Source organism: Eumetopias jubatus, unplaced genomic scaffold, assembly GCF_037043125.1.
Source record: "Eumetopias jubatus isolate StellerSeaLion01/CBP00866 unplaced genomic scaffold, mEumJub1_p1.0 scaffold_17, whole genome shotgun sequence".
NCBI lineage: Eukaryota > Metazoa > Chordata > Mammalia > Carnivora > Otariidae > Eumetopias > Eumetopias jubatus.
In genome coordinates this window covers 54746504-54760813 of record NW_028274823.1, presented here as the reverse complement: position 1 = coordinate 54760813, position 14310 = coordinate 54746504, and the positions used below count along the sequence as shown (strand labels likewise).

Here is a 14310-nt window from a genome sequence, read left to right as displayed (position 1 = left end):
CATCCTCTTGAGAACCTAGTCTCCCTTTGAGATTCATAGCAATGCCACAAATTTAGTATACCCATGAATCAGAAGCTGTAGGGGCCAAGACTATCTGATTTAAGCGTAGCAAGAATCACTCAATAGATAAATGCAGAGAAGCTCAAGTATTTAATGGGAGCTTGCAAATTTACAATGCCTCCTGAGCAATTACCAGTCTTGATCCTGTTCGTAATCTTTCCCAGTGACCCAGAAGGACACATTACTTGGTAATTTTTAAAAGGTGACAGTTTTAAAGATGTATAAAAATGTCATGTAATCAACATTTTTTCACTCTCATAATTAAAAGAGCTTTCCTTTCGTTTAGCAACACATACCAAGCAAAGCCTCATTTTCATTACATCTGGTATTGGCCCAGGTGCCCCAGCCTTTGCCCACAAGAGCTCTGATTGTGGGTGGCTTTAAAATTCAGTTCTAAATCTTCCTTAAATGTGAATCATTTAAAAAGACATTTGAACTTTGAATAATTCTCATTCCCATCCCCAATGAGTGCTTTACCAAACCTGGCTTCACCCAGAGATTACACCTCATAATTCCTCAGTACTGATCTCTGCGAAGCCCAGGAGATTTGGGCTCTTTTACATAACTTGCCCTGCTTCATGCCCACAGGATGTAAATGTATGATTTGATAACAGCCAAGGTCAGATTCTAAAGGATATAATCATCTAAACTGCTGGAAGCCAAAGGTGAATTAAGCAACTGAATTAAATTAGAAAACAGGTTTAGAGAAAATCCTCTAGGTTCTCAAATGCACCAAGAGCTAATTTGTTTTTATATGTTAGTATATGAAAATTTTTGTACATATTTAGGTATTAGCAGTATAGTGATATGGCTACCTATTTTCAAGAAATTACCAATGTAATCTTTTTTTTTAAAGATTTTATTTATTTATTTGACAGAGAGGTAGAGAGAGAGCACAAGTAGGCAGAGCAGCAGGCAGAGGGAGTGGGAGAAGCAGACTCCCCGCCAAGCGACGTGGGGATTGATCCCAGGACCCTGGGATCGTGACCTGAGCCGAAAGCAGCCACTTAACTGACTGAGTCACCCAGGCACCCCCCAATGTAATCTTTTATTGCTTTTATCTGATCCTTTGCTACCTCTGGGCCCAAAAGAAAGATTTCAGAAAGGAGGAAATCACTTGGAGCAACTAAATCTGCAAATGTTAAACCAATGGGAGTATGCTCCCCTACCCCCAACCATCCACAAACCTTTAACATAAGCCTGACTCTCCTGGAAAATATGCCTTGTTTATCCTGTTATTTGGCTTCTCCCTGATTCACAGTTTCAGAAATACAGTCTTTAAAAAAAAAAATCACACTTTGCAGTAGTCATCTATGCAATAGTCATCAAAAGAAATCCAACGTGAATCTAACCAAACCTCTAGATCCAATTGCCGATTTACAAGAAATACAGAGAACAGAGAAACATGCTAGAGTTTACTATAGGAATACAATCAGCAAACTTCAGAATGTGGGCAATCTATAGGACAAACTACCTAGTTGTTCAACAATCAGCTGCAAGGAAAAATAGAGAAACCTACAGTTTAAAAGAAACGTAAAAGACTTATCAATCTGTCCCAATGTATAAACCTCACTTGGATTCAGAATCAAGCACATAAACCATTAAAAAATTATGAAATTTATAAGATATTTGTGTGTTTGAACACTCATTGGTTATTTAGTGGTTTTTAGGAATTATTAATATTTTTAAGTGTGATAATGACAAAAATGATTTCTTGTTTTAGAGATACATACTACAAATACTTACGGAAGTGAAATAATATCTGGAATTTGTTTTGTTTCAAAATGATCCAGGAGTAGGGGGAGTGGGTGGAGGTACAGATAAAACTAGACTGGCCATGAGTGATAATTACTGACACTAGGCAACGAATCTATGGAGGGGCAGTATACTATTCTGTACACTTCTGAAAATGTTTAAAATTCCCTATTTTTTTAAAAGGTATTTACCCAAAGAATATAAAAATACTAATTCAAAGGGATACATGCACCCTGATATTTACAGCAGCCTTACCTACAATAGCAAAATTATGGAAACAGCCCAAGTGTCCATCAACTGATGAGTGGATAAAGAAGATATGGTATATCATACACATACACACACACAGGTATGATATACCATATCTTCTTTATCCATATATATGTATGTATGTGATTGTATGTATATATGTGTGTATATATGTATACATAATATTCCATAATAGCCAATGTATAAAGCCAATGTATATATAATGTACATGTATGTATAATGTTCCATAACAGCCAATGTATAAAGAAGATACCATATCTTCTTGGCTATTATAGAATATTACTCAGCCATAAAAAAGAATGAAATCTGGCCATTTGCAACAACATGGATGGAAATAGACAGTATTATGCTAAATGAAATAAGTCAGTCAGAGAAAGACAAATACCGTATGACTTCACTTATATGTGGAATTTAAGAAACAAAACAAATGAGCAAAGGGGGAAAAAAAGAAAGAGGCAAACCAAGAAATAGAGTTTTAACTGAAGAGAACAAACTGATGGTTACCAGAGGGGAGGTGGGTGAGAGGATGGGTGAAACAGGTGATGGGGATTAAGGAGCGCCACTCATTGTGATGGGCACTGGGTGTTGTACGACAAGTGCTGAATCATTATATTGTACACCTGAAACTAATATCATACTGTATGTTAAACAACTGGAATTTAAATAAAAACTTAAAAAAAAATAGTCAAGCACAAAGTAGGAACCACCAATCTGAAGCCATGAGCTCACTAATTCCCAAGTCTCTAAGAGTATGGGCACTGTTCTGTGGGTTAGGTGATAAACTTTCCATCTCAGCGGTGAGTCACTCACTGTTCTTCCTTTCATGTCCTGTACTGATTTCTTCCACTGACAACAGGCACATTTTTCTACAGATGAACAGAACAGCTCAAGAAAGTTCTCTGCATGGAACTCACAATAATAAACAGGCTAGCTTTCTTTCTTTTGCTTTTCTGTCCTTGAGGAAGCCCAGCAAGGTGATGAGCAAGTATCCCATGGCCATAAATATGCCCCCTTCTCTCAAAGCCCTCCACTTGGGAAAACGCCTAACATGAAAACATGATGAGATGCAAGACCACAAAGGTTTTTTGGGACACTCTGAGAAAGACAAGGATCAAAAATATAACAGGAACAAAAAGCAGATTTTTGGAATAAGCAATCACATCAATAATCACATTACAATCATCCTTATTGATATGCTGGTGTTGATAGGAATATGTGTAATGGAATATCATCGTTCATTCAGAGTTGTGTTGCTTCTTTTCATCCCACCCAATTACCCAAGTTCTGTGCCTTTCTCCCTTTGCATGACAAACATTTCTGACTTGCCCCAGTTTCTTTCTCCTGGGTGAATTTCCATGCAGGAACTGAATCAAGCAAGCAGGGTTCACTCCCTACCTGTGTCCCGACTGCTCTGAGACGTGGAATCATTCTCCACATTATAGATGACTGTCCCCTGAGAATCAGAAGAGAAGTGACTGACCACAGACTCATGATGGGAGTGTTTGTAGGGATAGCTCTCCGTTGAGGAATCTGTTCGAGTGTCACTTGAGATGGAGGGCTCCCTCCCTAAGGGAAGGAGGAGACACATATGCAAAAGTAAGGAAAGAGAGGACAGTGATAGAGAGAAGGCAAAGAGTTGGATGGCAACAAAGGTCCATAAGGCAAGAACTTCCTAGATGGAAGGGTGAGAAGGATATACCAGAGCCATTCTTCCCAACACCCAACTTCCAGATAACCCAGACACACAAACAATTCCTCCCACTCCTGCCCCTACCTTGCTGAAGCCCTCACTTTGCCTGCCACTGTGAAAAACTGTGGGGCTTTTAGAAAACCTATGGGGAAAAGTGGAAGAAAGGAAAAAGTTGTGAAAAATAAGATCTATTTAGATGGAGAGTCCCAGGCCGACCTGGCATTCATAATCAGTTGCTTCCCATCCCATAATTTTTCTCCTATACTGCCAAAAATGTCACTTTAAAAAATTTAATTGACATTGTAAGCATTTTTAATATGAGAAATTATGGGGCTGTTATTTATTTATTAAGATTTTATTTATTTATCTGACAGAGAGAGAGAGACAGTGAGAGGGGGAACACAAGCAGGGGGAGTGGGAGAGGGAGAAGCAAGCAGGCCTCCCACTAAGCAAGGAGCCTGATGCGGGGCTTGAACCCAGGACCCTGGGATCATGACCTGAGCTGAAGGCAGACACTTAATGACTGAGCCCATCAGGTGCCCCAGGACTGCTATTCATACTTTAGACTAAATTAGTTCAATCAGACTACTTTTCTCTGAACAACTTGCTGAGATAAGCACAAAAGTGGAAATGGGTGTTTGAGTCAAGGGAGAAAAAGTAGAGCAGGTCTGGATAGGTACATGGTTGGGAAGAACACCAGGTGCCAAGCAGGAGGGAGGCACAAAAGGGAGGGAAAAAATTCCAAGGACGAGCATCTTCTCCCTCAAAATTATACTCCAGGACAGTCCTAGATCTAGAAGAGGAAAAGAATATTTCTTTTTCCCCCTTTTCAGAAATCAAGCCAAAACCATTAGGGTTATATTTCTAATATATTATACGCCTCTATGAGCTAACCTGAGACTTTAGCCATCAGGCTGCAAATTGTTTCTACAGGAAAACATGATTTAAGTTGCAAACAATTGAATTAGAAGTGAAAAACTGATTCATGGGCTGCGGAATACTGCTACTACACTTGGCATTTTAAAACAAAAATCCCTTATCCCAAACGAAATGACTAGTTTTGTAGTAAGTATAATTTTTCTTGGTCTTAACAATTCAGTAAAGTCACTGTTAAATTGACAGTAAGAATCAGTCATCTTACCATTATTAGAAGGTTAAACACTGAGTCTCCCTCATAAACTTATCACTTCAGGCTAAATCAACCTAAATGCCCTCTCACTTTTGAATCAGGGCCAGGTGGCAGACAACACATTCTTGAAGGCCGAAGGAAACAAAGCCTGGCACACCTTGGGCTTCAGCACGAGTTGGCACTTCTTTCCATCTCTAATGGATCCTCTTTCTACAAGCTAGGCTATATGCTAGGCTCATGATTAAGTGTGAGTCCTAACTGTCCAATGGACACATTGGAAGGGAGAAGGAAGAGGTAAAGAGCTAGAATGCTCACCTGAATCTTCACTATCATAGCACGTCCTGCTGTATAACTGGAACTCAACTTGGGGAGGCAGGTCCTGGGTGGACACTGGGGTTCCCTGGGGGTCTGCATAAAGCAGTAGCAAAGGCTGATAATGCCCCTTGATGCATTTGGTCACCACATCCTTCCATTTAGGCCCAATCTGAACCAGAAACAATCAGAAGAACATGACAGTTATACTTCATATCCACAATTCAAAACATATCTTCCTACTCAGTTTTTCTAAAGAAAATAAGATAAAAAGACAAAAATTGGGTAAGGAGACCACAAAAGAGACCTTAGACCTAAATTTCATAAATTTTTTGTTAAATCTTTTTTTGTTGTTGTTAAATCCTTTTAGAAAGCAGTAAAACCCTGTAAGAGGTAGGAATGATGAATAAAATTACTTTTATTCCTGTGAAACATCAATTCAGTTGTGAAATATAAATAAAAGTCCTCAAAGGTGAATATGCTATGTGAGGGGACTTCAGCTGCTTTGATGATCAATTTATTTTCACAGATTAAAGCCCTTACTTGAAATCTGCAATTCTATCATTCTATAAATTATATAATTTTTGCCTAAATATTAAAATCACTTTTATGAAGCTAAAGAGGAGGCAGAAACTCTCTCACAAACTGCCTTAGAATAAATGACATTCCATTTCAGAGTTCACACATGGCAGGACATAAAAGGTCAAACTGCTTAGAATAGACAGCTGAACCTCGGCCTTAGCTCTGAGCTGGATTCAGCACTGCCAAAGCAGTGGAAAAGAGTGACAGAAGAGCTGTGGAAACAATAATCCAATCAAATCCCTAACTCACCCTCTCTTAAACTTGAACCAGTCACATTCTGAGATGGTGTGCTCTTAAGAACTGAACAATGACCACGGTGCTTATTTCATAATAGATGTTCAGTAAATTTATAATTAAGTTATTATTTTAACTAAAACAAATATCCTTTTTACATACAAATCCTATTTAATATCTTATAAGGCAAGTATTATTTTTCAAATAAAAATGCTAAAGCTCAAGGAATTCATATAAATTGCCCAAAACTACAACAGCAAAAAAGAGATAGACAATCAGGAAATTTGACAGACTTTACTATTTGGAGAAGACACTGTTTAATGTCCATGGATTCGTATAAATTATAGTCAGGAGTCTCCTAGCTGCTAACCTTATCTCAAGAAGCTTCCTAACTCATGCAGATCACCTTAACTGCTTCAGTCACAGACTGTGATTCAGATAGTAACAAGGTTCCAGCTTTAAATATCCTCATAGCCCCATATTTTTTTCTACACTATCCCCAAAACATGTTAAGGCTTCAGGGAGGTAACAATCAGAGAATAACTGATAGCAGCTCTGGGACAAAGGATGACCCACTGATAATTCCAAGTTTGAAATTCTGAACTTCATGCTAACCTTCTAACCTAATTTGAAGCATTAAACTGTTTTCACTCAAATCAACCATTAATACATTTAAAAAAAAACACACTTTGTCAACTATAAACACAGACCTGTGCTGACTGCATGGTGAGAAGATTCAGAGAAAATAACAGAAAATATATTGATCCTATCTTTGAGGAACTTGCCATCTACTCGGAGAAGACAAAACTGACACTCTCGTAAATTCAATAGACAGATAGGTAAAGACATCAAAATTATGAAAACAGACCCTAAAGACAAGAAGACAAGAAATTATCCTTAGTTTTTTGTTGCAGTCACCAAACACTTTAAGAAGGGCTTGAATATTCCTACCTCCTTAACATGAGCATCATCAAAATACATCCATTTGCGGATCTTTGTTTGGAAAAAGAATGTAGAATAATGTTTGCCATAGTAACAGATCATTCCTACTAAGTACAGTTCAGACTGCTTGGCCCGGTCATCTGTCACTCTGAAAAACAGCTGTGGGGAAAAAAGAGAACGGAAAAGACAGTCACATACTCAACCCTCTCACATCATTTCTCAGCAGACTCCATCATTTCTTATTAACGTACTGACTTGTTTCTCCACTCTTCAGTCTAAAATTTTCCCTAGTCCATATTAATCATCAGAAATGAACCTAAAAAGACAAAATGTAGGGAAAAGCAAGACAGATAGTGGCCAGTAAACTGGTAAGGTGGTGATGTTTCTTCATACTTTCAATAATATTGTATTGCTGATGCTTACCATAAGAGCCCAGAAAGTTGAAAACACAAAACAAAACAAAAACACTAAGGTTTCAAAAGTTACTTATCAACTGGTGCACAAATATAAATTTCTTGCTGAGACCCTAACTAAGGTTAACTAACTAAGGGGTAAAAATGCCCTTAGGAGAAGCAATACCACCACGCTGGTTATCAGCATTTCAATTCGTGGATGTCTAGCACTGCCATAGGTTCTAAGAGACATACAAAAAAATTTGACGAAAAGGGTATTTGCCTTGAGAAACTTATTTGAATGAGAAAATCATCATTAAAAATAAAACAAAACTAGAACAATACAGAAGACATAGACTACAGAAATTTAGAAAAAGGAGATTTAATGGTATATAACCTACTCATGTCAGAGATTCCTTGGGAAGGAGATCTAAAATAAGATCCCAGATAGTTCATTTATTCTCAGTTGTAGCTTAGTGACATTAAAGAATGACAAGGGATCTCCTTAGTCACAGGACCATAAGAGAAAGAAACCAGTAGAAAGGAAACCACAGAATTTCTGGTTCTTCTCTTGAACTGAAGGAAAACCCTGACTGTACCTATCCTAGGTATAGATATGGAGCTGATAAGATTAAGGACCCCGGCTTAAAGTCTTTTTCCCTATTTCTCTGAATAGATGCACAGAAAATCACTAAACCACTAAATTCTCTTCCAAGCTACTTCATTACCTTCTCAACAGACATTGGTTCCTCACTGTAAATTCTGTATTGTAAAACTCAGGTCATCAACTTTTACCCCTCCACCTGCCATAGCAGCTCTGGTCAGGATTGCTCACTTCTTTGACTTTATTACCACCTGTGGTTGAAAACACTTCCCCACTCTACAACAAACAATGAGTAGGGTACACAATAACTCTGTAAATTGCTTTATTTTTATCAGTAGCGAAGCTCTGCCCATCCTGTCTTTCAAGACCAAAGTCATCCCATTTTTTTTAAAAAGCCTTTGCCACCTACCCAAAGGAGGTATGTGAACAGGTACATGCATGCACATGTATGTGTACACATATAACTAGTATATTTGTCCAAAACTCTGTAATATTTGTCATCTAGGATAGACCTTTGCATTTAGTGTTCACTGCCCTTAAGCAATACTAAGACACAAGAACTCTAAGTCAGAGATAAAGGTAACTAATACTCACATCACCCAGCTTAAGGCAGGTACCCAGGCTGTGAATGACATCCTCTGCCAAGTCTGAGTGGTCTGAGTCCCATACCAGCCCGATTGTGATAATCTGTGGAGCATTCATCAACACACGGCGAATCCGAATCCTTTCTCCACAGTTGCTCTGAAATACATATGTAAGACTAGTTTGAGATGTTTCCCACTGGCTCTGCCTCAATTCCACTAATCCTAGGGCTCCCCTCCCCACTCTGAACCTTACCCCTGACTTAACTCACCGGACAGTTTCGCAGATCTCCCATGGTGCTGGCATTTTGCAGCAGCTCACCAAACATGCTTGGTGAGGGTTTTTCTCGCCTTTCCAGCATACAAATAGCCTGATTGCTTCAAGATAGGGAATGGAAGGGAATGATGGTAGGAGTTACCCAGAGTTACAACTAAATCAAATAGATTATTCATACAAACTCTTAACTCACATGTTTGATTTTCTTCTTCTGCCCACTATATCAAAGCCCCTTGCCCTGACCAGCTTCAGTGTCCCAAACACAATGAACGCCTCCGCCTGTCCCAAAATCCAAAGCTTATAGAATCCCCATTTCACCTCCCACCTTGCTGACCAGAACTGAACCTAAGAAAAGGAGATGGTTGGGAGAGGAGGGAAGAAGAACAAAGGTTACTTTGAAGCTACTGTTCTCAGTTCCTACAACATAGCATAGTCTTAACAATAAAAATATAAGCTATTTGGATGCCGTCAGTGAAAACTCAGTCATTTAAGGAGTACCTAAGAGTACAAACAGAGAACCCTTTAAGACTCACCAAAGGGAAGTAGTGGAGATGTAATGCACCATCTGGATGAAAGGCAGCGGATCAGAAGTGGCACCACAGCTAGTACACACACACTGGGCCCAGGTAGAAAAGCAAAACCAAGCAGCCAGTCATTAGTTGTTTTAACACCCATCTAACACCCCACAGCCCAGCATAAAGTGTTCCTGAAGAAGAGGTGATGTGTAGACAGAGATAAGGTTCACCTGTTCAAACAATGTCATTGCAAATTTCTGGTGGGAGATGCAGTGTTGGGCAGTACATATATCCTCTTTGGTTTCATCAGCAATGTGGAAGTGAATTCTCATTAGGAGGTTTTCCTAATAGGGAAAGAACAAAAGCAGTATATTAGTGATACTTAATAGAAAAATGCACATATTGGTAGGCAGTTTACTCAGAGAAATAGTAATCCTCTTGGAAGGTAAGAATACCTCTACTTTAAAAAAAAAAAAACTGCTTAATTTGAATAATTATAAAGTCACAGGAAGTTTCAAAAAAATAGTATAGGAGGTCCATGTACCCTTCACCCAGTTTCCTCCAATGGTAACATCTTGCATAACTATAGTACGATAACCAAACCAAGAAATGGACATCAATATAGTCTACAGAGTTTATTTAGATTTCACCAGTTTTACATACACTTATTTGTGTGTGTAACTCTATGCAATTTTCTTACATGTATAGCGTCATATAACAACCACTGCAATCAAGATATAAAACTGTTCTATCACAAGGTTCCCTCACATTATTCCTTTATAGCCTTACCCACCCAATTCCAACCCTGACACCTAGCAACCACTAATCTGTTCTCTTATCTCCATAAGCTTGTTATTTCAGGAATATTATATAAATGGGAGCATATGGTAGGTATATAACCTTTTGATACTGTGTTTTTTCGCTCAGCATAATTCCTTTTAGATCCATTCAAGTTGATGTGTAAATTCCTTTTTTTATTACTGCATAGTATTCTATGGTATGGAAATACCAAAGTTTGTTTCACTATTTACCATTTAAGGCATTTGGGTTGTTTCCAAACTGGAGCTATTACAAATAAAGATTCTATGAATATCAATGGATAGGTATAAACTTAAGTTTTCATTTCTCTGGGATACATGCCCAGGAATGCAACTGCTGAACCATATGATAATTTTTAAGTTTAGTTTTTTAAGAAACTGACCAACTGTTTTCCAGAGTGGCTATACCATTTTATGTTCCCACCAGCAATATATAAGTGATCCAGTTTCTCAGGAGTACCTCTGATTTTGGTGACATTTTACCCTGTAATGGAATATAGATCACTCTCAGATTTTTTTAATGGACGCACAGAGAGTCTTTTGAAGGTTGATGGATAGAACCCAGAGTTCAGAACAGTCTTCTACTAAAAGTCACTGGGAGCAATGTAGCTACCTAAACAGCACATTACACTTGTGGTAGGGACTCAGTTATTCTGTTTAATTATCATTAGTAATGTAGGAATTCACAAAGTAAGGTGGTCCCCAGACCAGCAGCATCAGTATTAGCATCACCTGGAAACTTGTTAGAGCTAGATATTCTTGGGCCCCAATCCAGACCTACTGAATCAGAAACTCAAGGGAACGGGACACAGCAATTTGTATTTTAATGAGGCCTGTCTCCTCTGAAGGCGAGAGCCACTGTTTTATGCAATGACAAGCACAAAACTACTCTAAGCCTGAAGGAAAAAGAATAAACCCATTATGCAATTCCTACTTCATTAACAGAGACACCCTAGAGCTCTGAAAAACTAGGGAATTTCCTTGTCCTAATTGTAGATACTAGGGCAGACTAAATACTACAGTAAAGTACCCAGTCCTTGATGGAAATCATCAACAGTCTCACCCCATATCAAAGAGGGCCAGAGACCAACACTTACAAAGCACTCTGCAGCATCATCCATTATTCCCAGCTGGAAACGCTGTTCATCCTGGAAAGTCTTTGCCAGAGCACTGCGGAGAGTGTCAGATGGAAGCACTTTTTCGCTACTACACTGAAACTGGTTAAAGATTCCCTGTAGGGAAGAGGTTAGACAAGGGAAAAAAGCAGTGTTGTTATTAAGCTTCTACACATCCCAGTCTGTCAAGCTAGCATCTCCATGCTTTTGACAATGGAACCAAATGTACTTCCCATGAGTTGATATGCTTGTAGTTAGTAACAAAAAAGTAAAAAATCAAGAGTCAGAATAAGGAGCATGATCTGTGCTAGTAAGGATCCTTGCTCTTCCATCTGACTGTGATACCATCAAGAACACATTAGGAGAGACCAGTGTCATGAGTTAATTAATATAGGGTTACCTCATTTCCTCTGATACAGAGGTAGAAGATCCACAGTAAATTAGGACAAATTATATATAAATCGTTTGGTAAATAATTCTCTGGGGCTCATCCTATGAAACCTGGCCCCCTTCTCTTAATTTAGAATTACTCAAAGGACAAAGAATAATATAACAAAGACCTATTTGTCTAATACCCAGAAATAAACATTCCATCATGTTTATTTCAAATCTACAGATGAAGTCCAATTTAAGACCACCCATTCTCTACCAGGCACTCACTATCATGAGTTTGTTGCACAATCTTCTGTTTTTTAATACCTGTGTATTTGTGTGTGTGTGTATCCTTAAATAATACATAGATACTTTTATGTATATTTTTTGTTTATATACAAAGCATCAAACTTTTACTTTTTTAAATTCAGCATTATTTTTGAGATCTATCCATAATTATATACACACACACACACACACACACACACACACACACACACACACACACACACACACGGTTCATCCCTTTTCCCTGATGCGTTATATTTTATCGGGTGCCTATACAACATCTATTTATCCATTTCTTTATTGACGGACATTTTGGCAGTCTCTAATTTTTTGCCATATAAAGAGGCTATCTCAACTTTTACTTCCACCAGTAAATGAATATAAATAAATTTCCCCATATCATTGTCAGCAATTAATAAATACACTCAGACTGGTTAATTTGAGTCTTTCTAACTACATTTAGTTTTTCTGAGTCTTTTATAAATATGACTTGTGGCAAATATCTTCTTCCAGTCTTCTAATGTCTTTTATGTGGAGCAGTTTTTTAATTTTGGTATAATTAAATGTATCTATCTTCTCCATCTTTGCCTGATCTAAAACAATGATGAATGTGACCTCCAGAGAATGGAAACAAAGAGTGGCAACAAGTGGCACCTGGCTTGATGTGGTATTGGACCTTCCCCCAAAAAACTAGAATATGGTCCTTTGACATCACATGGCCCAGATCCTCACTAAACTACCCACATAAACAATAAATTCAACGATAGTTACATATCAACACACCAAAGAATAGTTACATATCAACACACCAAAGAATGTCACTCACTAACAAATTCTTGTTAGTAATTTCTTCATATAAAAAAACTCCATGGTTATTTTTCAGACTTACTAATGAGACCAGAAATAAGACCATTTTATAAACCTACTTATGTAATCTAAGAATAGGAGGCCTCACCAACCTAGAATGGTCAATTCTTGGTCCTCATCTTACTTGAATTATCAGCAGCTCAGTCACTAGTTCTTCAGATTTTTATCCAAATATTACCCTCACTATATAGTATTTCCTGATCATTCTTTTTTTCTTTCTCTCTTTCTCTTTCTTTCTTTCTCTCTCTTTCTTCCTTTCTTTCTTTTTTAGATTTTATTTGTTGAAAAGAGAGAGAGCGCACAAGCAGAGGGAATGGCAGGCAGAGGGAGAAGCAGGTTCCCCACTGAGCAAGGAGCCCAATGCAGACTTGATCCCAGGACTCTGGGATCATGACCTGAGCAAAAGGCAGACACTTAACCAACTGAGCCACCCAGGTGCCCCCTGATCACTCTATTTAAAATTTCAAGCTCCACCCCCTCTTCCCCAAACCCTCCACCCTCAGCTGTTTTATTTTTCTCTGTGGCACTTATTATCATCTTTAATACCATGTATTTTACTTATTTACTGTCTGACTATACTCTCTAGAATTTAAGTGTGAGGACAGAAAATTTTTGCCCTTTAATTCCCTGCTATATTATTCCCAGCACCTAGAAGGGTACTGGCATATAGAGGGCAACCGATAACTTGTTTTGGATGAATGAATGAATGAATGAATGAATGAATGATGTGATATGGGTAGATCTTATTAAGATATTATTAAGTCCCCTCCTTTTTTTTAAGTAGGCTCCATGCCCACTGGGGAGCCCAACACAGGGCCTGAACCCGCGACCCAGAGATTAAGACCTGAGCTGAGATCAAGAGTCGGATGCTTAACCAATTGAGCCACCCAGGTATCCCTAGTCCCTCTTTTTTTTAAGCAGATAAAGAATCACCTAGAAAAGTTGAAAATTTTTCTTAAGGTAATATAACTGGTTAAAGCAAAATGGAATTAAACCTCATTCAGCTAATTTCAAGTTAGAACGGTTTTTTCCTCATTCTACTCTCTTACTAGCACTGTTCTTCCTCATACACATTGAACATCTATCCCAAAAGCAGCTCAAGAACAATTTGCTATGTAACCTGCTATTATTTCCCTCCAAAGAATTCCGTACGGTGTGGAGACTGTACTAAATAATACACATTTAGTATTATTTTATAAGCTAGGAGCTGGGGGAAATCTATTATAAGTATTCCAAGTTATTTTGGATTAACCTAGACATTTTTTACAAATATATTTAAGATCAGGGAAAGGCAAGGCAGGACCTTCACTATCAGTGACCCTTAAACTAGACCAAAAGGAACGGTCTAGGACCATAGATAAACATTCTCAGAGGACAACTGGATATCTACACCAAGTGACCTACAGGATTCTGAGACACAGGAACAGAGAAACAAAGGAAAAGGTGGCCCAAGAAGCAGTGACTGCTTCTACAAATAATAGTGGTTTGACAACTGAAAACACTAAGT

At 38.2% G+C, this 14310-nt stretch overlaps 1 protein-coding gene across 4 annotated transcripts in view; it reads right to left on the bottom strand.

The window, feature by feature from the left end:
• USP54 (ubiquitin specific peptidase 54) overlaps nucleotides 1–14310 on the bottom strand; it is a 58711-nt gene that overhangs the window by 26844 nt on the left and 17557 nt on the right. For 2 of the 4 annotated variants that reach the window (XM_028109744.2, XM_028109745.2), the window contains exons 3-10: nucleotides 11259–11393; nucleotides 9574–9687; nucleotides 9362–9444; nucleotides 8824–8929; nucleotides 8565–8711; nucleotides 6984–7133; nucleotides 5220–5388; nucleotides 3481–3651 (exon numbers count right to left, since the gene is read on the bottom strand). In XM_028109744.2, coding sequence (XP_027965545.1) covers nucleotides 3481–3651; nucleotides 5220–5388; nucleotides 6984–7133; nucleotides 8565–8711; nucleotides 8824–8929; nucleotides 9362–9444; nucleotides 9574–9687; nucleotides 11259–11393 — 1075 coding nt within the window. The remainder of the gene's footprint in view (nucleotides 1–3480; nucleotides 3652–5219; nucleotides 5389–6983; nucleotides 7134–8564; nucleotides 8712–8823; nucleotides 8930–9361; nucleotides 9445–9573; nucleotides 9688–11258; nucleotides 11394–14310) is intronic. The other 2 variants (XM_028109747.2, XM_088019999.1) reach the window with 1 other exon arrangement.